The following is a 26,394-nucleotide window of genomic DNA, read 5'->3' on the forward strand; positions in this document are numbered from 1 at the left end:
ATGAGGGATTCAAGTCTGGCCATCGGGCCGAGGGAGTTGTCAGGACAGGATGTTGAGCCGAGGGATTCGAGTCAGGCCATTGGGCCGAGGAGTTCGAGTCAGGCCTTCGGGCCGAGGGATTCAAGTCAGGTCTTTGGGCCGAGGGATTTGTCAGGTGTTTGGGCCGAGAAATTTGTCAGGTTATTGGGCTGAGGGATTCAACTCAGGCCATTGGGTCGAGGAATTTGTCAGGCTGTTGGGCCGAGGAATTTGAGTCAGGCCATTGGGTTGAGAGATTCAAGTCAGGCCATTAGGCTGAGGGATTCAAGTCAGGCCATTGGGCCGAGTGATTAAAGTCAGGCCATGGGGCTGAGGAATTCTATGCAGGCCGTTGTGCTGAGGGATTCAAGTCAGGCCGTAGGGCTGAGGGATTCGAGCCAGGCTGTTGGGCCAAGGGTTTTATCAGGCCATCGGTCGAGGGATTTGACTCAGGTGGTTGGGCAAAGGGATTTGAGTCAGGCCATCAGGCCAAGGGATTCAAGTCGGGCTATCAGGCTGAGGGATTCAAGTCGGGTCGTTGGACCGCAGGAGGAGCCGGATTGTGTTCGGTAGAGCAGATCATACTACTCAGAGGCACCGGATTTAGTGCCTTTGAGTTGGCATGAAGGCAGCATGTAGTAAAACCTTGAGTGACTGTCTTGGGCATTCCTTTTGTGATCGCAAGATCCTGTTGGACATTGATTGCCGCAGGCCTGCTTCCCTTGTTTGGTGGTGAGGCAAGCAGTGAAGCAACAGTATCGCCTTGGTTTTATCGAGGACTAGGCCTCAAGCCATGCGCTTACGTTGTAACATGGCATCTGGGCTCTGTTGTGGCGGGGGGGGGGGGGGGGTGCCCTTTCCTGTCAGTGCTGCTCTCCAGTGTTGCATCAGTGGAATTACAGGTGGGACTGCGAGGAATCACCGTTTTGCGGGACTTCTCACTCAAGGTCTTGGACTAAAATTGTCTCTTCTTACGTGACTATGTTCTTTTCTCATTATTTTGAATGTGTTTGTATGTTTTTGCACCTTGGCGCCAGAGGAACGCTGTCTCATTCGGCTGTATCCATGTCGGGTTTGAATGACAATGAAACTTGATTAACTTGATTTGATATAAAAGAAAACTCCGGCTGCACAGCAGCAAAGATGATGTGTGGGGCAGCATTTCAGTTACTGCTTGGCCGCACATCCGTGCAGCTAAAGGGGACCAATGGTCATAGTCAGAGTCCTGGACCATGGAAACACGTCCATACAGACTGTGTTGCCCCGTGGACTAGTCCTGTCCATGGTAAACCACACATCTTGTGCAGGTGGATGGTGGGATGTAAGGGAGAGTTGATGGAAATGTGGGGAGAATTGATATTGGAATGCGAGCAGGCTTAACCTTGATGGGCCGTGTTGCCTACATCACATAGAGTGATAGAGTCATACAACACGGAAACAATCTCCACAGCCCAACTTCTCCCTGCAGACCAAGGTGTCCATCATTTGCTATTTCCAAAGCACCTGTTGCTTTAAAGACACCGGTTCTTCAGATTAGGAGGTGTATGACTTCAGCTTTCAAGTCCAAATGTAGGTTGGCTGAATGGGGCTTCTCTTGGCAATTCCATTATTGTCCCTTTGGCATTAGTATTTTCACTAGCTCAGTTTGCGCCTTTCTGTCACCTAAGACCATAAAACATAGGAGTAGAATTAGGCTATTTGGCCCATTGAGTCTACTCCTCTATTCAATCATGGCTGATTTATTTTCCCTCTCAGCCCCAGTCTCCTGCCTTCTCCCTGTAACCTTTGATGCCATTACTAAGAAACAACCCATCAACCTCTGCCTTTTTTGGCCTCCACAGCTGTCTGTGGCAATGAATTCCACAGATTTACCTCCTCTGGCTAAAGAAATTCCTCCTCATCTCTGTCCTAAAGGGATGTCCTTCTATTCTGAGGCTGTGCCCTCTGGTCCAAGACTCTCCTACTAAACATAGTGTCACAATGTGTGTTCACTGGAGACAGGAGCGGAGGAATGGCAGACTCCGTCACGGTGGGTGCTGACAAGGACTCAGCCTGGGTGTGGAGGATAGCTGCCTCTGTTACAGTGAGTGCCAGCAATGACTCAGCCCATGAGCGGAGGAGGAAACGAGGTTACACAGGAATACCAGCAGAGCATCAGAGGCATGGCCGAGCAACACCACGAGAGAAATCAGTCTCCACAAACAAGGACTCCACTACAGTGCTCAACAGGAGTCCCCTTTAAATAATCACAGGAAGTGGGAAACCTATGCCAGTCACAATTAACTTGACAAGAACAAACATAAAGCACCAGAGTTTAATGGCTCTAACAATTAGTAATTACAGGTGCTCGAGAAAACAGAGCCCAAGGCTCTCCGACAAGCTGCAGAGCTCAGGGCATTAAGAGGGTGATGGACCTGTGGAATGAGCTGCCAGGGAGTGTGTTGGAGGCAGGCACAGTAACAAGGTTGAATAGAGATCTGTACAGTTACACAGATGGGAAAAACACAGGGGCTCAGAGTCAGAATCAGGTTTATTATCGCTGGCACTTGCCATGAAATCTGTTGTTTTGGGACAGTAGTACAGTGCCATACATAAAAATGTTGCTGTAAGTTACATTAAGAAATATTAAAACATAAATAAGTAGTACAAAAAGAGAGCAGAATAGCGAGGTCGTGTTCAAGGACTGTTCAGATATCTGATGGTGGAGGGGAAGAAGCTGTTCCTAAAACATCTAGTGTGTCTTCAGGCTCCTGTAAGGTGTCACTGATGTTCAAAGTTCAAAGTAAATTTTATCAAAGTACTTATATATCACCATATACAACCCTGAGATGCTTTTTTCTCTGCAGGTATACTCAGCAAATCTATAGATAGTAACCATAATAGGATCAATGGAAGATCAAGACAACACACTGTGCAAATTCAACTATAAATAAATAGCAATAAATAATGAGAACATGAGGTAATGAGATAAAGATTCCTTAAAGTGAGATCACTGGTTGTGGGAACATTTCATTGGGACGGGTAAGTGAGTGTAGTTCAAGAGCCTGATGGTTGTGGGGTAGTAACTGTTCTTGGTGGGGAGAGTTGTACCCATGGTGGAGTTCACAACTTCCTGCAGCTTGTTCCAATCCTGTTCATTAGGCCCTCTATACCAGGCAGCGATGTAACCAGTCGGAATGCTCTCCACGGTACCTCTGTAGAAATTTGCTTTGATGACATACCAAATCTCCTGAAAGTCCTAATGAAACATACTCGCTGAGATGCAATTGGATCAATATGTTGAAGCTTGAAGGTCGAGGATCAAAGTTGGCAAGTGCAGGAGTTGAGGCCCAGTGTTTGCAACCCTGCAACTGTGAGTCCTGGTCCAGAGACAAGGACTCTGGAAGGGGTGTGTGTGCGTGCGTGCGCGCACAAAAATGTGTGGTGATACTTACAGTCTGCCTCCAGCATGTCCGTAGGTTGTGTTGGTTGCTAATGCAGAAGACTCATTTCACTGTATGTTTTGATGTACACGTGATAAATAAATCTGAATCTGATGACCAGAAAGGATTTCTTAGCAAGGACTTTGTATGTTCTCTCCTTGACTACGTGGGTTTCCTCCCACATTCCAAAGACGTACCGTTAGGATGAGTAAGTTGTGGACATGCTGTATTGGCGACACTGCAGCTGCCCAGCACAATCCTCACTGATCTGATTTGACCAAACAACACATTTCGATGTATATGTTTTGCTTTACGTGTGCAAATAATATGATCTTATAAAATCGCTTGTCTTATTGTGAAACTGATGATTGAGAAGGGGCTGAGTCAGTGACAATGAGATTTGTCCTGCTTAGGGAGAAACAAGACAGGAACTAGATGTTCCTAATGTGGTGGAGAGTATATTGACTGGTTACATCATGGCCTGTTATGGAACCATTGCTACCCTTGAACAGAAAATCTTACAGAAGTAGTGGATATGACCCAGTCCATCGTGGATAAAGCCCTCCCCACCATTGAGCACATCGACAGGGAGTGGTGTTGCAGGAAAGCAGCATCCATCATCAGGAGACACCACCATCCAGGCCATGCTCTCTTCTCACTGCTGCCTCCAGGAAGGTGATACAGGAGCCTCAGGACCCGCACCACCAGGTTTAGGAACAGTTATTACTCCTCAACCATCAGGCCCTTGAACCAGTGGGGATAACCTCTCAACTTCGCTTGCCCCATCACTCACAAACTATGGACTCACTTTCAAGAACTCTTCATCTCAATTTCTCGATATTTAGTGCTTATTGATTTTTGTTTGTCATTTACAGTTTGTTGTCTTCTAAACATTTGTTGTTTGTCCATCCCGTTGGGTGTGGTCTTCCATTGATTCCATTGTGTTCCTTGGAGTTACTGTATTTGCCCACAAGAAAATGACTTTCAGGGTTGTATATAAGGACATATATGCACACTGATGATAAACCTACTCTGAACTTTGAATATAAACTGATTTTCTCGCCCAGAGGAAATGGATCAGGATGATTAAGGATGTATAAGGCACAAATCTTTGGATTTGGAAAGAAACTGCGAATACTGGAGAAATTCCTCTGGATGGAATATAAAAATGGAAAATGCAGGTCGAAGAACAAAAGTGTCAGGGAATCATCGTGATACTGAGGAACACCTTCAGAAGTTTTCTGATGACTCTGCCATAGTTGGATGCATCAGCAAGGGAGATGAGGCTGAGTACAGGGCTACGGTGGGAAACTTTGGCACATGGTGTGAGCAGAATCATCTCAGCTTAATGTGAAAAAGACTAAGGAGCTGTTGGTGGACCTGAGGAGGGCTAAGGCACCGGTGACCCCTGTTTCCATCCAAAGGGTCAGTGTGGACATGGTGGAGGACTACAAGTACCTGGGGATACGAATTGACAATAAACTGGACTGGTCAAAGAACACTGAGGCTGTCTACAAGAAGGGTCAGAGTCATCTCTGTTTCCTGAGGAGACTGAGGTCCTTTAACATCCAACACGAGGAAATCTGCAGATGCTGGAAATTCAAACAACTCACACAAAATGCTGGTGGAACACAGCAGGCCAGGCAGCATCTATAAGGAGAAGCACTGTCGACGTTTCGGGCCGAGACCCTTCGTCAGGACTAACCGAAAGGAAAGATAGTAAGAGATTTGAAAGTAGTGGGGGGAGGGGGAAATGCGAAATGATAGGAGAGGCTGTAATAGCAGGTCTGGATCAAAATATGATCGAAAAGTTGAAGGGCTGAAGGAATTATAGATGGGGAGCTTGGCCTGCTGTGTTCCACCAGCATTTTGTGTATGTTGTTTGAATTTCCAGCATCTGCAGATTTCCTCGTGTTTGCTCTTTAAATTCACTACTGTGAAGCCTCTGCCAGTGATGCCTACACTGAAGAAGTTTAAATCTCTTCGACGGGAGTTCAGTGAAACCCTCTCTCGCTGCTCCCCATCTATAATTCCTTCGGCCCTTCAACTTTTCGATCATATTTTGACCCAGACCTGCTATTACAGCCTCTCCTATCATTTCGCATTTCCCCCTCCCCCCACTACTTTCAAATCTCTTACTATCTTTCCTTTCAGTTAGTCCTGACGAAGGGTCTCGGCCCAAAATGTTGACAGTGCTTCTCCTTATAGATGCTGCCTGGCCTGCTGTGTTCCACCAGCATTTTGTGTGTGTTGCTTGAATTTCCAGCATCTGCAGATTTCCTCGCGTTTGCTCTTTAAATTCACTACTGTGAAGCCTCTGCTAGTGATGCCTACACTGAAGAAGTTTAAATCTTCTCTTCGATGGGAGTTCAGGGAAACCCTCTCTCGCTGCTCCCCATCTATAATTCCTTCAGCCCTTCAACTTTTCGATCATATTTTGACCTAGACCCACTATTACAGCTTTTCCTATCATTTCGCATTTTCCCCTCCCCCCACTACTTTCAAATCTCTTACTATCTTTCCTTTCAGTTAGTCCTGACTAAGGGTCTCGGCCCGAAACGTCGACAGTGCTTCTCCTTATAGATGCTGCCTGGCCTGCTGTGTTCCACCAGCATTTTGTGTGTGTTGTTCCTTTAACATCTGCCGGACAATGCTGAGGATGTTCTACAAGTCTGTGGTGGCCAGTGCTATCATGTTTGCTGTTATGTGCTGGGGCAGCAGGCTGAGGGTAGCAGAAACCAACAGAATCAACAAACTCATTCGTAAGGCCAGTGATGTTGTGGGGGTGGAACTGGACTCTCTGACGGTGGTGTCTGAAAAGAGGATGCTGTCCAAGTTGCATGCCATCTTGGACAATGTCTCCCATCCACTCCATAATGTACTGGTTAGGCACAGGAGTACATTCAGCCAGAGACTCATTCCACCAAGATGTAACACTGAGCGTCATAGGAAGTCATTCCTGTCTGTGGCCATCAAACTTTACAACTCCTCCCTCGGATTGTCAGACACCCCGAGCCAATAGGCTGGTCCTGGACTTATTTTTACTTGGCATAATTTACTTATTATTATTTTATTATTTCTGGTTTTTATTTTGCTATATTCCTACTCTATTCTTGGTTGGTGCAATTGTAGTGAAACCCAATTTTCCTCGGGATCAATAAAATATGTCTGTCTGTCTGTCTGTTTTCTGGGACCAGGTGATGGTGTTTGGAGTGCAACCACTAGATGGCAATGTGGGCAACATTTTGTTACGACACCAGACCAGACACAGGAATGCCAGAGGCAGAACTGGGGACAGAGAGCAAAGTAATACAGGCTTTTTGGCACACTCTGGTCATGCCGACCAATAAGCACACAGCTACAATAAGCCCACCTACGTCTACGCCTAGCTAGAGAAAAGATATCCATAAACTTGAAAGAGTGCAGAGAAAATTTACAATGATGTTGCTGGGACTTTTGGGGACCTGAGTTATATGAAAGGTTGAATAGGTTAGGAATTTAGGAGCAGGGGTTAAAGAGGGGAGGTTGGATATTATGAGCAGTATAGATAGGGTAAATAGACTGTGTGCAGGCTTTGGCTCCTGAGTTTTGAGGTCATATAGGTGAAGCATGAAAGGTGAAATATAGAAGGGATTCTGAGGGGGAATGTCGTCACTCAGAGGGTGGTGGGAGTGTAGATCGAGCTGCCAGAGGAAGTGGATTGGGGTTCGATTGCAACATTGAAGAGGAGTTTGGATGGGAAGGGGAAGGAGGGCTGTGGTCTGGGTGCAGGTCCAAGTATAACTCACCACGGTCCTTGCATTTTATTTGTCAGAATCAGAATCAGGTTTAATGTTGCCGGCACGTCATGAAATTTGTTAACTTCGCAGCAGCAGTACACAGAAATAAAAGCTATGAATCATAATAAGTGTAAAAAATAAATTAAATAACTCATGCAAAAAGAGAGGGGAAAATTGGTGAAGTAGAATATGTGCTTTCATTGTCCATTCATAACTCTGATGGAGGAAGGGAAGAAGCTGTTCCTGAGTCATTGAGTGTGTGTCTTTGGGCTCCTGTACCTCGTCTTCAATGAGAATCGGCAAGGCTTTGCAATTTCCCTGTAACTGTTGCACCTTATTCAGCAGTCTCTTGACCTGTTACTTCCTTAACGTACTTATACGTATCTGGAATAATCATCCTGGATGGAATGATTATAGATGCTGCCTGGCCTGCTGTGTTCCACCAGCTAAAATACCTAAAAGATGTTAAAGGATACACACAGTGTATCTCCGTGTATTGAACAATAATAAACAAACAGGAATTATGTTCTTCTTGCCAACAGATCATTATCATCCTGTAACCTCACGACTTTTTTCGAGCAAAAACAATGCTGATTTTCATATCGTTGGTGAAATTACTGATCAGGACTGAGGGACAGAATTAATCTCGACTTGGAAAGGCTGGGATTAAACAAAGGTTGTCAGCATGTCTTTGACAAACTAAAGATCAGAATCATGTTTAATATCACCAGCATATGTTGTGAAATTTGTTAACTTAGTACAATGTAAAACATTGTTTATACAGAAAAAGTCTGTGAATTACAGTAAACATATGATCATTAAATAGTGAAATTAAATAAGTAGTGCAAAAGTAGAAATGAAATAAAAGCACTGAGGTAGTGTTCATGGGTTCAATGTCCGTACAGAAATCGAAGGGGAAGAAGCTGTTCCTGAATCACTGAATGTGTGCCTTCAGGCTTCTGTACCTTCTCCCTGATAGTAACAACAAGAAGAGAGCATGTCCTGGGTGGTGGGGGTCCTTAATGATGGATGCTACCTTTTTGAGGCACTGTTCTTTGAAGATTTCTCGGATATTACTGAGGCCAGGGCCCATGATGGAGCAGACTGAGCTTACAGCTCTTAGATCAAAGTCAAAATCAAGATTATTGTCAGATGCACAGATACAGTACGTGGATTCACATCGAACGCGGCACAACACAGCAGTCTCTTCAGTCCGCCTTTCAAACTACTCTAAGGTCAATCTAATCCTTCCCTCTCCATTTTGCTGTCCTCCATGTGCTTTTCTAGGAGACTCTGAAAAGTCTGTGTGGCTCGGTAGCATAGTGGTTAGCGTGACTCTATACAGAGTTCAGAGTTCAAGCCCGGCCTACGAGTAGGTTTTTCCGGGTGCTTCAGTTTCTTCCCACAGTCCGAAGATGTAATGTTAGTTGGTCATTATAAATTGTCCTGTGTGGTTTGAAGGGCCAGAAGGGTCTTGTCCACACTGTACTGCTAAATAAAATGAAATAAATAGATAAGTAAAATGAAATAAACCAGCCTCTACTTTGCCACCTGGTAAGGCAAGTGCAATGAAAACCATTCTTGTATCACAGACACATAACATCAGGATTCACAAGAAAAACATAAATTAAAAGTACATTATAGATAATTTTAACAAGGAGACACAATCCAAAGAAAAGCAGCACACACTAAGATGCTAAAGGAACTCAGCAGGTCAGGCAGCATCTATTAAACAGTCGCTATTTCAGGCTAAAACCCTTCACCAGGATTCATCAGGGAGAAAAAAAACAAAGATCATTTAATTGTTGGAGGAGATACTCTCCCAACTAATTTTGTATCTGGTGGCATATATGCACTTCGATAATAAATTTGCTTTGAATGAACTCGGGAGATGAGGGCATCAGTAGCATCGGTGAGAGGAAAGAAACCGTTGATGTTTTGTATCAAAGCTGATGGCAGAAAGGCAAGATGACTACAAAGAGAGGAGAGAAACAAGAAGGTGGTTGGTGTAACTGAGGGGCGTAACTCCTGCCTGTCATCTAATCAATTCTACCCTCCCGTCATCAAAAAGTTCCTTAATCAACAATGCCATCTCCTTTTGCCTCACACCAGTATCACACTGAAGAGAATTGAACTCTTAGTCTTGTTCCTCATTCAAGCACAGCCTTCTGCTTGCCAGCAATCTAAGAAAGGACATACTCACATCAGAGAAGAACCAGCAGAGCTTCGCGAGAATGATCCCAGGAATGAAAGGGTTAAATTATGAGGTAACCACCCCCCCACCTTCACCATTCCCCATTCCCATTTCCCTCTCTCATCTTATCTCCTTACCTGCTGATCACCTCCCTCTGATACTCCTCCCCCTTTTCTTTCTTCCATGGCTTTCCTATCAGATTGCCCCTTCTCCAGCCCTGTATCTCTTTCACCAATCAACTTCCCAGCTCTTTATTTCACCCCCTTTTCTCCCGGTTTCACCTATCACTTTGTGTTTCTCCTACCCTCCCACTACTTTCTTACTCTGACTCCTCATTTTTTTTTCCAGTCCTGATGAAAGGTCTCGGCCCAAAACATCGACTGTTTACTCTTTTCCATAGATGCTGCCTGGCTTGCTGAGTTCCTCCAGCATTTTGTGTGTGTAACTTATGAGGGTGGTTCTGGGCCTGTACTCACTGGAGTTTAGAAGAATGAGGGGGCATCTCACTGAAACTTGCTGAAAATTGAAAAGTTTAGATAGAGGATGTAGAGAGGATGTATTCTATATTGGGGGAGTCTAGGCCTCAGTATAGAGGGGTGTCCCTTTAGAATTGAGGTGAGGGGGAATTTCTTTAGCCAGAGTGTGCTGAATCTATGTAATTCATTGCCACAGACGGAAATAAATTGGGTATATTTAAAGCAAAGGTTAATAGGTTCTTGATTAGGAAGGGTGTCAAAAGTTATGGGGAGAAGGCAGGAGAATGGGGTCAAGGAGGAAGATAAGTTGGGGCAACATGGTAGTGTAGTGGTTAGTATAACGCTTTACAGTACAGGCGACCCGGGTTCAATTCCCGCCGCGGCCTGTAAGGAGTTTGAAAGTTCAACCCGTGACCGCGTGGGTTTCCTCCAGGTGCTCCGGTTTCCTCCCACAGTTCCAGATGTACTGGTTAGTAGGTTAATTGTTCATTGTAAATTGTCCTGTGATTAGGCTCAAACTAGATCAGGTGGGGATTGCTTGGTAGCGTGGCTCTAAGAGCCTACTCAGTGCTGTATCTCAGTAAGTAAATAACAGCACAGACGAGATGGACAGAACAGCCTAATTCTGCTTCTATGTCTTATGGTCTTAGCACATCATATTTCTATGTTGCTGGCACGTGGTGAAAAAGCAGGTTTTCATCACTTTTCATCCTTTGATTATAGTTTTGGTACTGAGTCCCTTGACCCTGCTCTCGAAGCAGACATTGTTATCAATGCTCAGAAAAGGTTCCATGTGCAAGCCTGCACTGAGTAATCATACACTGGTATTGTTGTTCTTTGATGTCATCGAGTCAGCTTACTTTCATTTTCAGCAGAAATGAAACTTAGTTGAGCCCAGTCATAGTTTCACTTACTGAGTTTCGGTGGTTAACGTCTCAGTGCACTGTGCTGCTCAGAGTGGATCCCTCCGTGTTACACTGTAGTTGATGACCAAAGTGAAGCAGAGACTTAGGTGACTTTCCATTTGGAGAGGTGGTGCAGTCAGGAGCACTAGAACAGCTTCTGAGCCCAGTCAAACAAGTGCCCTTTGGATTGAAGAAGGACCAAGCCATGGCAGAAGCCCCTGTGAGCCAGGACATCTTTGGTTCAAGGTCATCAAAAGACAAGGCAACAAGACCCTCTACGCCCAAGCGACAACACAGAGATGATCGAGACAATCTGGAGGATCTGGATGAGGAAGAGGATTCCAGCCTAATCAGGGACAGTGAAGAGAGTCCAGATGAAGAAAGTGAGGATGAATTTGATGAGGAAACCTGGCTGAGCCATGGTGAGAAAGCAGATGATGCAGAGAATCAGCGGCATGAGATTTCCTTCAGCTCCTCAGAATCAAATGAGTCTGAAGAGGAAGCTGACTTCAGGGATCTAGCCCTGAGATCGAACATCAACAAGAAAGGGGACAATGGTAAGCATCAAAGTCAAACCTCAGTAACTGCAAAGTGATGACCTTAATGGTTGTTTTAAGGAGAGCTGGGGTGGAGGGAGGGGAGACTGAGGTGGGACAAATAGCTGAGCGAGCAAGCTGAGGGTTGGTGAACATTTCAGAAACAGATTTAGAATCACAATCAGAATCACGTTTGCTATCACTGACATATGTTGTGAAATTTGTTGCTTTGCAGCAGCAGAACAGTGCAAGATGTAAATTTACTGAAGTTACAATAAGAAATATGTAACAAATACGAAGTGCAAAAAGAGAGCAAAGTTATGAGGTAGTGTTGACAGGTTCATGGACTGTTCAGAAACTGGATGGCAGAGGGGAAGAAGCTGTTCCTGATTCTTTGAGTGTGTGTCTTCAGGCTCCTGTGCCTTCTCCCTGATGGTAGCAATGAGAAGAGGGCATGTCCTGGGTGGTGGGGGTCCTTAATGACAGATTTCAACATCTCCTTTCCCCCACACATACTGTATTTTCTTCCATGTCTGGCTCGGCAGGGTGAAGAATCAGGCACTTGGGGTGCCTGAACATCAGGGGAGTGTTGCCCGGAGAGACCGATAAAGTGGTGGGAGAGAGGTAGACAGGGTGGAGAAGGAAGAGGATGGGGTAAGGTACTCTATAACCTCCCCGGCATTGTCCCCTTCTCATTGCTGCCATCAAGGGGGAGGTACAGGAGCCTGAAGACCCACACTCAGCATTTCAGGAACAGCCTCTTCCCCTCGCCATCAGATTTCTGAATGGACATTGAACTAGCCCACGAACATGACCTTACTATTTCTTGTCTCTCCTTTTGTACTATCGTGTGTGTGCGTGCATGCGTGCGTGTGTGAGTGTGAGTAGTTAGGGTGGCGGGGTGGAGATACGTCTCTGCAAAGGAGGTGTAAGGCACGCCTTCCCTTTGCCAGCCTGCAGGTCACCCTTGGGCAAGGTGCAGCACCAGAACCCCACCCCCTTCTTAAAACATGGCCCAGAAGAAGGCAATGTAAACCACTTCTGTAGAAAAATTTGCCAAGAACAATCATGGTCTTGAGACCATGATCACTCATGTGATGTGACATGGCGCATGATGATGATATCATACGACATGGCACGTAGGGATGATGATGATGCCTGATGGGAAGTGGATAGAAGAAAGAATGAAAAGGGTGGGAGGGTCTTTGATTATCTTGACTGTTTTTCCAAGGCAGAAGGAAGTGTAGACACAGAGTCCATGGAGGACAGGTTGGTTTTCCTGATGGACTGAGCTCTGTCCATAACTCTCCATGGTTTCTTGTGGTCTTGAGCAGAGCAGATGCCATACCTAGCTAAGATGCATCTGGAAAGGATGCTTTCTGCTGTGCATCTGTAAAAATTGGTGATGGTCAACTTGGACATGTAGTGCAACACTATCATAGCGCCCAGAGTTCAATTCCAGTATCTGTAAGAAAGTTTGTATGCTCTCCCCATGACCATGTGTGTTTATTCCAGGCACTCTGGTTTTCCTCCCACAGTCCAAAGACATACAGTCACGTAGGTTAATTGGTCACAGTAACTTGTCCTGTGATTGGTGGGTTGCTCTACAGTGTGGTTTGTTAGGCCAGAGGGGTCCATTCCATGCTGTATCTCTAAATAAATAAGCATTCTTAGTTGTTGATGAGATTCTTTGGCCAAAGTGACCACATGTCTACATGAACCAGGGCAAGCTATGGCTGACATTTACAGTATTTTTAATTGATAACAGCCAAAATCTGTTTTTCAGAAGGGAAGAATATTGACGAGATTTTGAAGTGGTTGTCATCGTATATGGCTAGCCTATTTTCAAAATTCCGGTAAGTATTGATCCACAGACTTCCACAGACCAATCAAAATTGTCTATTGTTAAGAACACTAAGGCCAGGCAACATCTGAAGAAGAAATGGTTAATGCAGTGGATTCCAGTTAATTTGGACCATCAGGACCAGTACATTTTGGCCCCACTAAGCAGCTGACCCAATTAGCTGAGGTTTCATGGAAATAGTTTAAGAATGACAAGCTACATTTAATGGAGTAACAAATTATATATTTAAATGAAATTCAGAAATTAGAATACTACCAATATTACTACAATACTCTAAAACTGTATTTGTTCCTAAGAGTTATCGACAGAGAATTCATATAGTGATTCTCTTTTGATTGTGTGTAAATGAGCAAAATCAATGTGGGCACCTAGTGCAGATAATGAACTGCCTCCATTCCCTTCCTGCATGAGGTATCAAAAGTCACTGCTTTTTAATTTGGGTTCTGTCAGACCAAATGAATAACATAACACAAGCATACACAACAGACACTATTTAAAAACTGTTCATTCTAAGCACAGTGTAGAGTCCAACGGCCACACAAGGGCAAATAACTGACTCTAGTTAGAAACTGTTCAGCAAAAGTCACCTACCCCAATTAAGCAGCATAGTGCACCAAATAAGTGAAGAGAATCCCTGCTAATTTCTTGATTAGTTTTTGTTCTTTAAGAGTCGTCCCAAATAAACGGCTTTCCCAATTAGCCAATGGCCCCATTAACCAGAATCCACTGTACTTCAGTCTGAAGACCCCTTGTCAGAATAGAAGCCAATGAGTTAGTTTTAAGCACAGACAGGATAGGAGTGAGATACAGAGGACAAAGGTATCATCTCTGATTACAAGGCTAAGGATGCCATGGTGACATGTTGTGAGTAAAAGTCAAAAGTCAAGTTTATTGTCATGCACAAGTACACTTTAAGCACAGGTGCAGTGAGTACTTGCTTGCAACAGCTTCACAAGAAAATCATAAGTTTACACAGTTTTTACAAAAAAGAGCACAAATAAACAAAGAAAAACACAAAGTCAATTCTTGTGCAAAGTGATGAAAGATATCATAGTGTTGATAAACTGAAGTGATCTATGTTGCTCAGGTTGGTTTAAGAACTGAATGGTTAAAGGGAAGAAGCTGTACCTGAACCTGGTGGTGTGGGAGTTCAGGCTTCTGTACCTTCTGCCTGATGTTGGCTGTGAGAGGATGGCAGGGATCTTTGATGATGGATGTTGTTGTTCCCTTCTGTGACTTGTGGTGCATCAGGTGGCAACCTTGCCATTTCTTTAGCATTTGTTTTTTTTATGAGGCCGAGTTGCTGGCTTGATGCTCAATGCATGTAGATCCTACTAATGGTGGGGAGGAATGTGACCATGATGTATTGGGCAGAGTCTACTTCATTCCTTATGTTCCTGCACATTCATCTCGACTTACCAGACCATGATGTAACCAGTCAGAACACCTGTAGCAGTTTATTTGTCGAAGCTTATTCAAATATTCGGTGGCTTGACGGCCCTACTTAAAAGAATACTGAATGATAGAATAAAGAAAAACGTTGGTGGCTACTTCATGATTTGTAAGGGAAAATGTGAGTGAGGAATTAAACAAAGGGATGTAAAAGCTGTGAAATGCAGGGCAGAGATGTTCCCAAGAGCTAAAACCAAAACAAGAGCATTGGGAATGCCCAGCAGATCAAGTAAAATTGAAATTGAAAACTTTCCAAATGGGGTGGCACAGTAGAGTAAAGGTTGGTGCAAAACTTCACAGCACTGGTGTCTGTAATGAGTTTGTATGCTGCATGGGTTTCCTCTGGGTACTCTAGTTTCAGAGTTCAAAGTAAATTTTATTATCAAAGTACATTATTTTACCATATACAACCCTGAGATTCATTTTCTTGTGGGCATACTAAAAAATCTATAGAATCTATAACAGAGACAAAGAAACTAGTGTTCATTTAGCATATAGAAGACAACAATCTGTGCAAATGAAAAAGAAGAAGCAATAATATGGATAAATAAGCAACAAATATTGAGAACATGAGATATAGAGTCCTTGAAAGTGAGTCCATAGGTTGTGGGAACAGTTCAGTGATAGGGGTAGTGACGTTGAGTGAAGTTATCCCCTCTGATCCAAGACTTTACATATGACAAATAAAGCTCATCTTTATCTTTGAATGGATAACTATACAACAGAAACAGCCAGTTCTGAAACAAAGGAAGTGACCAAGGTCATAGCTCCCTGAAATTGGCTTCACAGGTTAATACTCGAGCCGCTGAGTTCAAAAGTCAGGACGTTTTGTTACAGCTTTAGTTAGGCTGCATCTGGAGTATTGCTATAGTCGCACCACTATAGGAAGGATGTTGAGGCTTTGGAAAGAGTGCAGAAGAGGTTTACTGGGATGCTGCCTGACTAGAGGACATGGTCTATAATGAGAGGTTGGACATTTTCTCTGGAGTGGTGGAGGCTGAGGGGAGATCTGCTAGGGGTTTACAAGATTATGAGTGGCATAGATAGAGTAGATGGTATCTTTTCCTAGGGGTTGAACTGTCTAATACCAGAGGACATGCATTTAAGGTGAGAGGGGTGTAATTTCAAAGGAGATGTGAGGGACAGGTTTTTTTACAGAGTGCTGGCTGCCTGGGGTGATGGTAGAGGCAAATACATTAGAGACTTTTAAAAGACATTTAGATAGACAGATAAATGTGAGGAAAATGGAAGGATATGAATAATCTGTAGGCAGAAGAGATTAGTTGGACTTTTGATTACTAATTTTGATTACTGTATGTTCTATAGAACCATAGAACACTACAGCACAGTACAGGCCCTTCAGCCCTCCATGTGTGCCGACCCATATAATCCTTAAAAAAAAGTACTAAACCCACACTACCCCATAACCTTCCATTTTTCTTTCATCCATGTGCCTGTCCAAGAGGCTCTTAAACACCCCTAATGTTTTAGTCTCCACCACCATCCCTGGCAAGTCATTCCAGGCACTCACAACCCTCTGTGTAAAAAACTAACTCCTGATGTCTCCCCTAAACTTCCCTCCCTTAATTTTGTACATATACCCTCTGGTGTTTGCTATTGGTGCCCTGGGAAACAGGTACTGACTATCCACCCTATCTATGCCTCTCATAATCTTGTAGACCTCTATCAAGTCCCCTCTCATTCTTCTACGCTCCAAAGAGAAAAGTCCCAGCTTTGCTAACCTTGCTTCATATGACTTGTTCTCCAATCCAGGTAACATCCTGGTAAATCTCCTCTGCACCCTCTCCATAGGTTCCATATCCTGCCTATAATGAGGTGACCAGAGTTTGTCCTTCCAAAATGCATCACCTCACACTTGTCCGGATTGAACTCCATCTGCCATTTTTCTGCCCAACTCTGCAGCCTGTCTATATCCTCTTGTAACCTTCGACCACCTACAGCCCCATCCACAGCTCCTTCAATCTTCGTATCATCCGCAAACTTACTCACCCATCCTTCAACCTCTACATCCAGGTCATTTATAAAAATCACAAATAGCAGGGGTCCCAGGACAGATCCCTGCAGCACTCCACTAGTCACTGACCTCCAGGCAGAATACTTTCCTTCCACAACTACCCTCTGCTTTCTTTCTTTAAGCCAATTTTTTATCCAAACATCCAAGGTTCCACTGATCCCATGCCTCATGACTTTCTGGATGAGTCTCTCATGAGGGACCTTGTTAAATGCTTTGCTAAAGTCCATGTAGACCACATCCACTGCCCTACCCTCATCAATTTCTTTTGTTACCTCTTCAAAAAACTCAATCAGGCTCGTGAGGCACGATCTTCCCTTCACAAAGCAATGTTGACTATCCATGAGTAGACTGTACTTCTCCAAATGCTCATAGATCCTATCCTTAAGAATCCTCTCCAGTAGCTTGCATACCACTGACGTAAGACTTACCGGTCTATAATTCCCAGGTGTCTCCCTATTACCTTTTTTAAACAAGGGAACTACATTTGCCATTCTCCAGTCCTCCGGCACTTCCCCTGCAGCCAAAGAGGATTCAAGGATCATGGCTAATGCTCCTGCGATCTCTTCTCTCAATTCCCACAATAACCTGGGGTGTATCGTATCCAGCCCTGGGGATTTATCAATCTTAATGTTTTTAAGAAGATCCAGCACTTCTTCTTCCTTAATCTCCACTCTGTCCAGCACACAAGCCTGCTGTACTTCGACCTCATCCTGATCAAGATCCTTTTCACTTGTGAAAACTGAAGCAAAGTATTCATTTAGGACCTCCCCAACCTCTCCACTTCCAGGCACATGTTGCCCTCTTTATCCTTTAGCGGTCCCACCTTCGTTCTTGTCATCCTCCTATTCTTCACATATGCATAGAACGCCTTGGGGTTCTCCTTAATCCTACATGCCAAGGCCTTCTCATGCCCCCTTCGAGCTCTCCTAAGTCTTTTCTTCAGCTCCTTCCTGGCTACCCTATATTTCTCATAAGCCCCCTTACTTCCTGCTTCTTATATCTAACATATGCTTCCTTTTTCCTCTTGATGAGTTGCCTCACGTGTTTCGTCAGCCACGGTTCCCTTTTCCTACCATTTTTTCCTTGCCTCAGTGGGACAAACCTATCCTGAACCCGGCTCAAGTGGTCCCTAAACTTCTCCCAAATTACTTCTGTGCTTTCCCCTTTGAACATCTGTTTCCAATTTACTCTCGCTAGTTCCTGCCTCATCCCTTCAAAGTTAGCCCTTCCCCAGTTAAGCACTTTACCATTTTGTCTGATTTTATCCCTTTCCATAGCTATGCTGAAGCTAAGGGAGTTGTGGTCACTCTCACAAAAATGCTCCCTCACCAAGAGGTCTGTCACCTGACCAGGTTCATTATCCAGAACTAGATCCAGTATAGCCTCTCCTCTCATCGGCTGGTCCACATACTGTGTCAGGAATCCTGAACTCATCTGACAAATTCAGCCCCATCTATCCCCCTTGCACTCAGGAGGTGCCAGTCAATATGAGGGAAGTTGAAATCACCCATAACTACTACCCTGTATTTCCTGCTCCATTCTAAAATCTGCCTGCTTATCTGTTCCTCGGTGTCCCGAGGGCTATTTGGGGGCCTATAGACTACTCCCAGCAGAGTGATCGATCCCTTCCTATTTCTGACTTCCACCCAGACTGACTCCGTGGACACTCCTTCTGCAGCGTCCTCCCTTTCTATAGCCGTGATACTATCCCTGACCAGCAGTGCCACTCCCCCCCTTTTCTACCTCCCATCCTATTCCTTTTAAAACACCTGAACCCCGGGACCTGCATCATCCAATCCTGCCCTTCCTCCAACCAAGTTTCAGTAACGGCCACAACATCGTAGTTTCACGTACTAATCCATGCTCAAAGTTCATCCTCCTTGTTCTTAATACTCCTAGCATTGAAATAGACACATTTCAACCCCTTTAACTGGCTACAATTATGTTCTGTCCCCTGCCTGTCCTTCCTCATCAACTCAGAACTCTTAGCATCTTGCCCTTGTCCTTCTACCTTAATCCCTGCACTCACATTCTGATTCCCACCCCCCTGCCAAGCTAGTTTAAACTCTCCCCAACAGCTCTATCAAACCTGCCCGCCAGGATATTGGACCCCTGGGATTCAAGTGCAACCCGTCCTTTTTGTACAGGTCACACCTGCCCCAAAAGAGGTCCCAATGATCCAGAAATCTGAATCCCTGCCCCTTGTTCCAATCCCTCAGCCACACATTTATCCTCCACCTCATTCTATTCCTATTCTCACTGTCACGTGGCACAGACAGTAATCCCAAGATTACTACCTTTGAGGTCCTGCTTTTCAACTTCCTTTCTAACTCCCTGTAGTCTTCTTTCAGGACCTCTTCCCTTTTCCTACCTATGTCATTGGTACCAACATGTATCACGACCTCTGGCTGTTCTCCCTCCCACTGCAGGATATCTTGGACGCGATCAGACACATCCTGGACCCTGGCACCTGGGAGGCAAACTACCATCCCAGTTTCTTTCCTGCGTCCACAGAATCACCAGTCTAAACCCCTGACTATAGAGTCCCCTATGACTACTGCCTTCCTCTTCCTTTCCCTACCCTTCTGAGCCACAGGGCCAGACTCAGTGCCAGAGGCACGGCCACTGTCACTTGCTCCAGGTAGGCTATCCCCTCCAACAGTACTCAAACAGGAGTACTTATTGTCAAGGGGTACAGCCACAGAGGTACTCTCTAGTACCTGACTCTTCCCCTTCCCTCTCCTGACTGTGATCCATTTCTCTGTCCCCTGTGGCCCCTGAGTGACCACCTGCCTGTAACTCCTCTCTATCACCTCCTCACTCTCCCTGACCAGATGAAAGTCATCGAGCTGCAGCTCCAGTTCCCTAACACTGTCCCTTAGGAGCTGCATCTCGATGCACCGGGTGCAGATGTGGCTGTCCGGGACACCTGGAGACTCCAGGACCTCCCACATCCGACACGACCACAGAAAACTGGCCTCACACACATACTACCTCCTTCAGCAATCAACAACTGCCTCACCTCGTCCCGTTACCACCGAAGCCCGTGGAGCCAAAGCCCTTTCACTCTGCTGCCTGTCACTCCGCTACCCACTCCCAACACTGCCTGCTGGATACGGCTGCCTTCTTTTTAAACTGTTCGCGCTCTACTGGCTGACGTCACGTGCCTGCGCAGTCTGGCCTCTCTCTTCTCCCGAGAACTTAAAATGTCTTCCCGCTCGAAATCCTTAAGTGCTCTCCCGCTGCCTTCTTGTTCCGAATTCTGTGTTCAATTACCTCAATTGTTTGATTTTAAAAATGGAATCCAGAAGACTACAGTATGCATAGACACATTCATTGACTTTTTGCTCTAATTCTTTTTAGTAAATGTATAATTTATGTTTAATCTTTTGAATGCTACTTCCATTTACCTGTGATGCTGGAGACAGTAAGTTTTTCATTGTGCCAGTGCACATAGCAATTAACTCAACTTTGACTTTGACTTTGACAGACCATAAGGTGCCGTCCCTCAAGCATAAATTGTCCCTTGTTGGAGCAATACAGGAAGCCAAAGACAGAGAGATTAGAGTGTGAATAGGTTTCGGTACTAAGTGCAAGTTCAAGTTTATTGTCCTTCAATGGTACACATGTATACCGCAGATGACATAATGTTCCACCAGACCAACACAACACAGTACATATAATTCACACTCACAACACATAAAGTAATATTGCTCGCAGTCAGCCATGGATATTGTATCCCAGCTGTCTATGTGATGCACAAGCCAGGTCAGTACAATATGGAATGCAAGCTGTTGCCTATGCAGCAGGCTCCCTTTCTCCAGCAGCTGATGAATCCAAAAGAACGACAGAGACTGATATAGTTTGGCACCGGCAGTGTCGCAGGAGATGCCAGTCAGTGTTGAACTCGACGTAGGACTGCTTTAGGGAGTCCAGCTCCTGGTTTTTCTTCAGGGTTTACTCCCAAAGCCTTCTCCATGAGTGTGTATAGCTACAATGTAGTGGAGGTTTGAGATTAGAGTTTTGCTTCACCAGGGTGAACAGCTAACGAGTTCTGGCGGCCCAGAAGGACTGGTTTTAAGGCACCAGTAACTTGTCTATGCCCCTCCTCCCGACAGTAGAAATAAGAAATCAGGGTGGAGGGGGAGAGCACAAAGTGAAAGGTGAATCCATGTGGGAAGACGAAAGTAGTAAGATGGGGGGAGGGGTGTGCAAATTGGAAAGGGAATGATGCGAGAAGCTGGAGCTGGCGGACATAGTGGAGGGTGATCGGGGAACTCTGCTCTTCTCTCCAAAGAGGCTACGAGCAGGAATCTGGGAAAGATTGCGTCAACTCTGAGGGGGAAGCCATAACTAAGGAAAAATAAAGATGTTTCAGGGACGCTGAATCGACAGTCTACACCTGCAAAATAAACAACGACATACACTCTGCGGCTACTTTGTTAGTACATCTGTTTGTTAATGCAATTATCTAGTCAGCCAATCACGTGGTAGCAACTCAACGCGTAAAAGCATACAGACATGGTCAAGAGGTTCAGCTGCTGTTCAGACTAAACATCAGACTGGGGAAGAAATGTGATCTAAGTGGCTTTGACCCTGGAATGATTGTTGGTTGCAGACGGGGTGGTTTGATTATCTCAGAAACTGCTGATCTGAGATTTTCACACACAACAGTCTAGAGTTTACAGAGAATAGTGCCAAAAACAAAATTATCCGGTGAGCGGCAGTACTGTGGGTGGAAGTTCTTTGTTAATGAGGGAGATCAGAAGAGAATGGCTACAGTGGTTCAAGTTGACAGGAAGGCAACAGTAACTCAGATAACTGTGTTACAACAGTGGTGTGCAGAAGAACATCTCTGAGCACACAACACATCGAGCCTTGAACTGGATGGGCCACAGCGGCAGAAGACCACAAACATACACTCAGTGGCTGCTTTATTAGGTACAGCAGATACCACTGAGTGTAAGTATAATGAGAGAGAGAGGGAGAGGGAGGGAGGGAGGGAGGGAGGGAGGGAGAGAGAGAGAGGGAGAGAGAGAGAGAGAGAGAGAGAGAGAGAGAGAGAGAGAGAGAGAGAGAGAGAGAGAGAGAGAGAGAGAGAGAGAGAGAGAGAGAGAGAGAGAGAGAGAGAGAGAGAGAGAGAGAGAGAGAGAGAGAGAGAGAGAGAGATGTATATATATAGCCCAAGGTTGTTCTCTGAAGTCCTGACATGAGATATTTGGCAGGCAAAGGAGGAGAAGTTATCTCAGCCAAGATAGTTCACTCCTTTGTTTTAGTGCGCCAGTATCTTGTGTGGGATCCCACATAGTTAACTCCAACGTTAGGAGTGTTACCAAGTGATTCCTATATGGCACTGATGAGCAAGGGTACAGATACCTGTGGTGATACCAACAACACACCCTTGCTAATACAGATAGTGTGCTTATCTGTAAAACCACCGGAAGTCAGAGACTTCAACACAAAAGTCAAAATCGAGTTTACTGTCACTTGCACAAGTCCGTGTGTGCACAGGCACGATGGAAAACTTACTTGCAGCAGCATCACAGGCACAGAGCATCAGGTAAGCAGCAACTCTGCCAAGGACAATCAAGGTCATAGATAGACCATGATCTCCGTTGTACAACACGGCACATAATGAATGATTGAATACCACAGTGATTCCTCTTCAGAAGTACTACATTGCATGAGAATTGGCTTGGGCTTCTTGAAAACTTTTATGGTAAACGCAAGTCTCCATTTAATGTTTTTCTTCAATCAGCATGACCAGCCTGCTTTGTGACTTTGTTGAGTCAGAGTTCTTTGTCATCGATGGCGACTCCTTAATGATAATGTACGTCCACGATGCCACTGTTGACCCTGGGCAGAACCTGCACTTTTTTTATCTGGTGGAGAGCTTCCTATTTGACTTGATCCAAAAGCAGGCCAAGTTTATCATCACATTCTTTAAGGTGAGAATTAAGTAAAATTTTTCAAATTGATGTTATTTTTATTGAAAGGGCTGGTTGTTTCACCTGGGGTTGCACAAAGGCATTCCACATGTGGGCGTGGTGGCATAACAACACTGAGCCCACAGAGTTCAAATCCCACTCATTAAAGGCAATGTTGGAAAATCCCATCCAGTTTACAGGAGTCCTTCAAGAAGGAAATTTGCAATCTTTAACCAGTCCTATTTAACATATGAGGAGTGTTTGATGTCTCTGGGCCTGTACTTACTGGAGTTGAGAAGAATGAGAGGGGAATCTCACTGAAACCTACTGAATATTGAAAGCCTAGATAAAATGGATGTTGATAGGATGTTTCCTATAGTTGGGGAGTCTAGGATCAGAGGGCACCGCCTCAGAATAGAGACAAGTCCCTTTAGGACGTAGATAGAAACATAGAAATCTACGGCTCACAACCGTGTAACCTACTCTAGAAACTGCCTAGAATTTCCCTCTATTTTTCTAAAATGAAGGCTCATGGAAGATAAAGAGTAATTTCTTTAACCAAAGGGTGGTGAATCTGCAGAATTTATTGCTACAGACGGCTGTGGAGGCTGCATCATTAGTATATTTAAAACAGAGTTTGATTGGTAAGAGCATCAAAGCTTACAGGAAGAAAGAAGGAGAATAGACTTGAGAGGGATAATGAATCAGCAGTGACACAAAATGCTGGTGGAACTCAGCAGGTCAGGCAACATCTATGGAAATGAATGAACAGTTGATATTTTGGACCGAGACACTTCACCAGGACTGGAAAGGAAGGGGAAAGTTGCCAGAATGAGAAGGTAGTGGGAGGGGAAGGAGGAAAAGCTGGAAGATGCTTTGACCCCAGCATCTGCAGAGTATTTTGTGTTTACAAGCTGGAATGTGATAGACAAAGCCAGTTGGGTGGGGGAGGGATGGCATAAGAAGCAGGGGGGTGATTGGTAGAAAAGGTAAAGAGCTGGACAAGAAGGAAGCTGACAGGAGAGCAGAGTGGACGATGGGAAAAAAGGAAACCGGAAGGGCACCAGGGAGAGATGATAGGTAGGTGTGGATAAGGGGCAAGAGGCCAGAGTGGGGAATTGAAGAAGAGGGAAGGGGAAAATTTACTGGAAGTTGGAGAAATCGATGTTCATACCATCAGGTTGGAGACTACCTAGATGGAATATGAGGTATTGCTTCTCCAATCTGGGAGTGGCCTCATTGTGGCAGAAGTGTTGGGATGGGAATGAGGACAAGAATTAAAATGGTTGGCCACTGGGAAATTACCCTTTTTGCAGATAAAGCAAAGGTGCTCCACAAAGTGTTCTGCCAGTCTACTTTGGGTCTCACTGATGCAGAGAAGGCCTCATCAAGAGCACAGGTGCAGTGGACAACCCCAACAAAGTTGCAAGCAAAGTGTTGCCACACCTGGAAGGTCCTGAATGGAGATAAGGGAGGAGGTGAATGGGTGAGTATAGCACTTGTGTTGCTTGCAAGGATAAATGCCAGGAGGGAGAATAGTGGGAAAGGATGAATGAACAAGGGAATCATGGAGGAAGTGGTCCCTGTGGAAAGCAGAGAGTAGTGAGGAAGTAAAGATGCGTCTGGCGGTAGGGTCCTGTTAAAGATGGTGGAAATTGTGGAGAATGATGTCTTGGACATGGAGGCTCATGGATTGTTGGGTGACGACAAGAGGAACGCTATCCCTGTTAAGCCAGTAGACGGGGTGAGTGCGGATGTCCAGGAAATAGAGGAGATGCTGGTGAGGGCAGCATCAATGGTAGAGGAAGGGAAACCCATTCTTTGAAGAGAACACTTCTGATGTCCTGGAAAGGAAAGCCTCATCCTGGGAGCAGATGTAGCAGAGATGAAGGAACTGAGAAAACAATGGCATTTTTACAGGAAAGAGGGTGGGAAAATGTATAGTCAAGAAAAAAAACATGGGAATTGATGGGTTTATAGAAGATATCAGTGCATATTATAAATCAGCCATGATGGAACATTGAAGCAGATTCAATGGGCTGAAAGGCCTAATTAGCTCCTAAGCCTTATTGTCTTATGGTCTGATGAGTTCAAACTCCCCAATAGTGCTGTTTCTTAAATGCCTCTTTGATTCAAGGGGATCAATGTTTATTAGTTTATTAAGTATTAAAGACTAATGATTTACCTTATTTGTCAAGTATATGTTATGACTAATATAGAAAAGCTTAACAACTGGCCTCTTTAGCACCTTATCAACTTGTGTGAGCTCTTTTAAAGAGCTATGGACTTTGTCCCCAAAATCCCTCTTGTTAATGATCTTGCCATTAATTGTGCACTGTCCCTTTACAGAGCCATAAATCTCTACAGTACAGAAACAGGCCCTTCAGCCCATCTAGTCCATGCCAAACCATTAATCTACCTAGTCCCATTGACCTGCACCCAGACCATAACCCTCCATACCCCTCCCATCCATGTATCTATCCAGATTTATCTTAAATGTTGAAATCACTCTGTCATCTATCACTTCCACTGGCAGCTTGTTCCACACTCTTACCACCCTTTTCATGAAGAGGTTTACCCCTAGTGTTTGCCTTAAACATTTCACCTTTCACCTCTAGTTGTAGTCCAACTCAACCTCAGTTGAAAAAAAAACCTACTTGATTCCACCCTATCTATATCCCTCAGTATTTTGTATACCTCTATCGAATCTCCCCTCATTCTTCTACACTCCAGGGTAAAATGTCCTAAACTTTTCAATCTTTCTCTATAACTCAGGACCTCAATATCCTTGTAAATTTTCTCTGCAATCTTTCAACCTTATTGACAGCAGTAGGAAGGTGACCAGAATTGCACACAATGTTGGATTGCCCAAAGTGCAACACCTCACACTTCTCCAGATAAAGCTCTAAATGCCATTCACCACCAATTTCTGCAACTGGTTTAGATCCCCCTCTGTCCTTGGGTAATCTTCCACAGTATTAACAATGCCATCAATCTTTGTTCAGTAATTATCCACCCTTTCTTCCCAGGATGTTGAATGTATTTGGAACCGAAGTTGCACGTACCTCTCGATCCGTACGGCACTGATTCTCCACCTTCAGCACAACACAAATATCCCAGTCCACACGGAGTTCTCTAGCTGTTTAGATCCCAAATGGAAGACCTTCTTGAACAAGAACCACCCATACTTTGTGATGATTTCTGAAATAGCTACTCCGGGAAAAAAGAGGCCATGTGTTGCCACCACACTGTTCCACACGCTGATGATTCACACACTGGGGAATGGAATTAATGTGGTCCTTACATCAGGAATCATCCAGGACATTCTCAGAGTGCATGGGTATCACAAGACCAGCAACGCATCATTAATTTCTGTGTTTCGGAAGGTAAACTTACTATTGTGTCTGTGCACAACTACATATCAATTAAATAAAAGCATGCACACAGGAGATGGCTTTAACTGGTATATTCACATTGTAATAAGAGAGAGAGAACAATGCACATTCACAAAGAACAAATCAATACATAGTGCATAAAAGAAATCGATCCATGCGTTACACTTTCTCCCCCTTTAGATTAATGCAACATCAAACTGTATATGTTCATTCAATTTCCCTTTCATAAACCCATATTAGATTCTGGCATTGTACCGGATGACTGGAAAATTGCAAATGTTACTCCGCCATTTAAGAAGGGTGGGAGGCAACAGAAAGGAAACTATAGACCTGTTAGCCTGACATCAGTGGTTGGGAAGTTGTTGGAATTGATTGTTAAGGATGAGATTAC

General features: G+C 44.6%; 1 protein-coding gene across 2 annotated transcripts in view; it reads left to right on the forward strand.

Moving 5' to 3' along the window:
* The first annotated feature begins 10,820 nt into the window (after nt 1-10,820).
* The window catches only part of LOC140728861 (probable ATP-dependent RNA helicase DDX60), a 176,981-nt gene continuing 161,407 nt past the window's right edge, over nt 10,821-26,394 (forward strand). Inside the window, exons 1-4 of one of the 2 annotated variants that reach the window (XM_073047895.1) lie at nt 10,821-11,351; nt 13,099-13,186; nt 22,440-22,629; nt 25,638-25,994. In XM_073047895.1, coding sequence (XP_072903996.1) covers nt 11,000-11,351; nt 13,099-13,186; nt 22,440-22,629; nt 25,638-25,994 — 987 coding nt within the window. In that variant the 5' untranslated portion in view covers nt 10,821-10,999. The remainder of the gene's footprint in view (nt 11,352-13,098; nt 13,187-22,439; nt 22,630-25,637; nt 25,995-26,394) is intronic. The other variant, XM_073047896.1, reaches the window with a different exon arrangement.

The sequence above is a fragment of the Hemitrygon akajei genome, chromosome 6 (genome assembly GCF_048418815.1).
Source record: "Hemitrygon akajei chromosome 6, sHemAka1.3, whole genome shotgun sequence".
NCBI lineage: Eukaryota > Metazoa > Chordata > Chondrichthyes > Myliobatiformes > Dasyatidae > Hemitrygon > Hemitrygon akajei.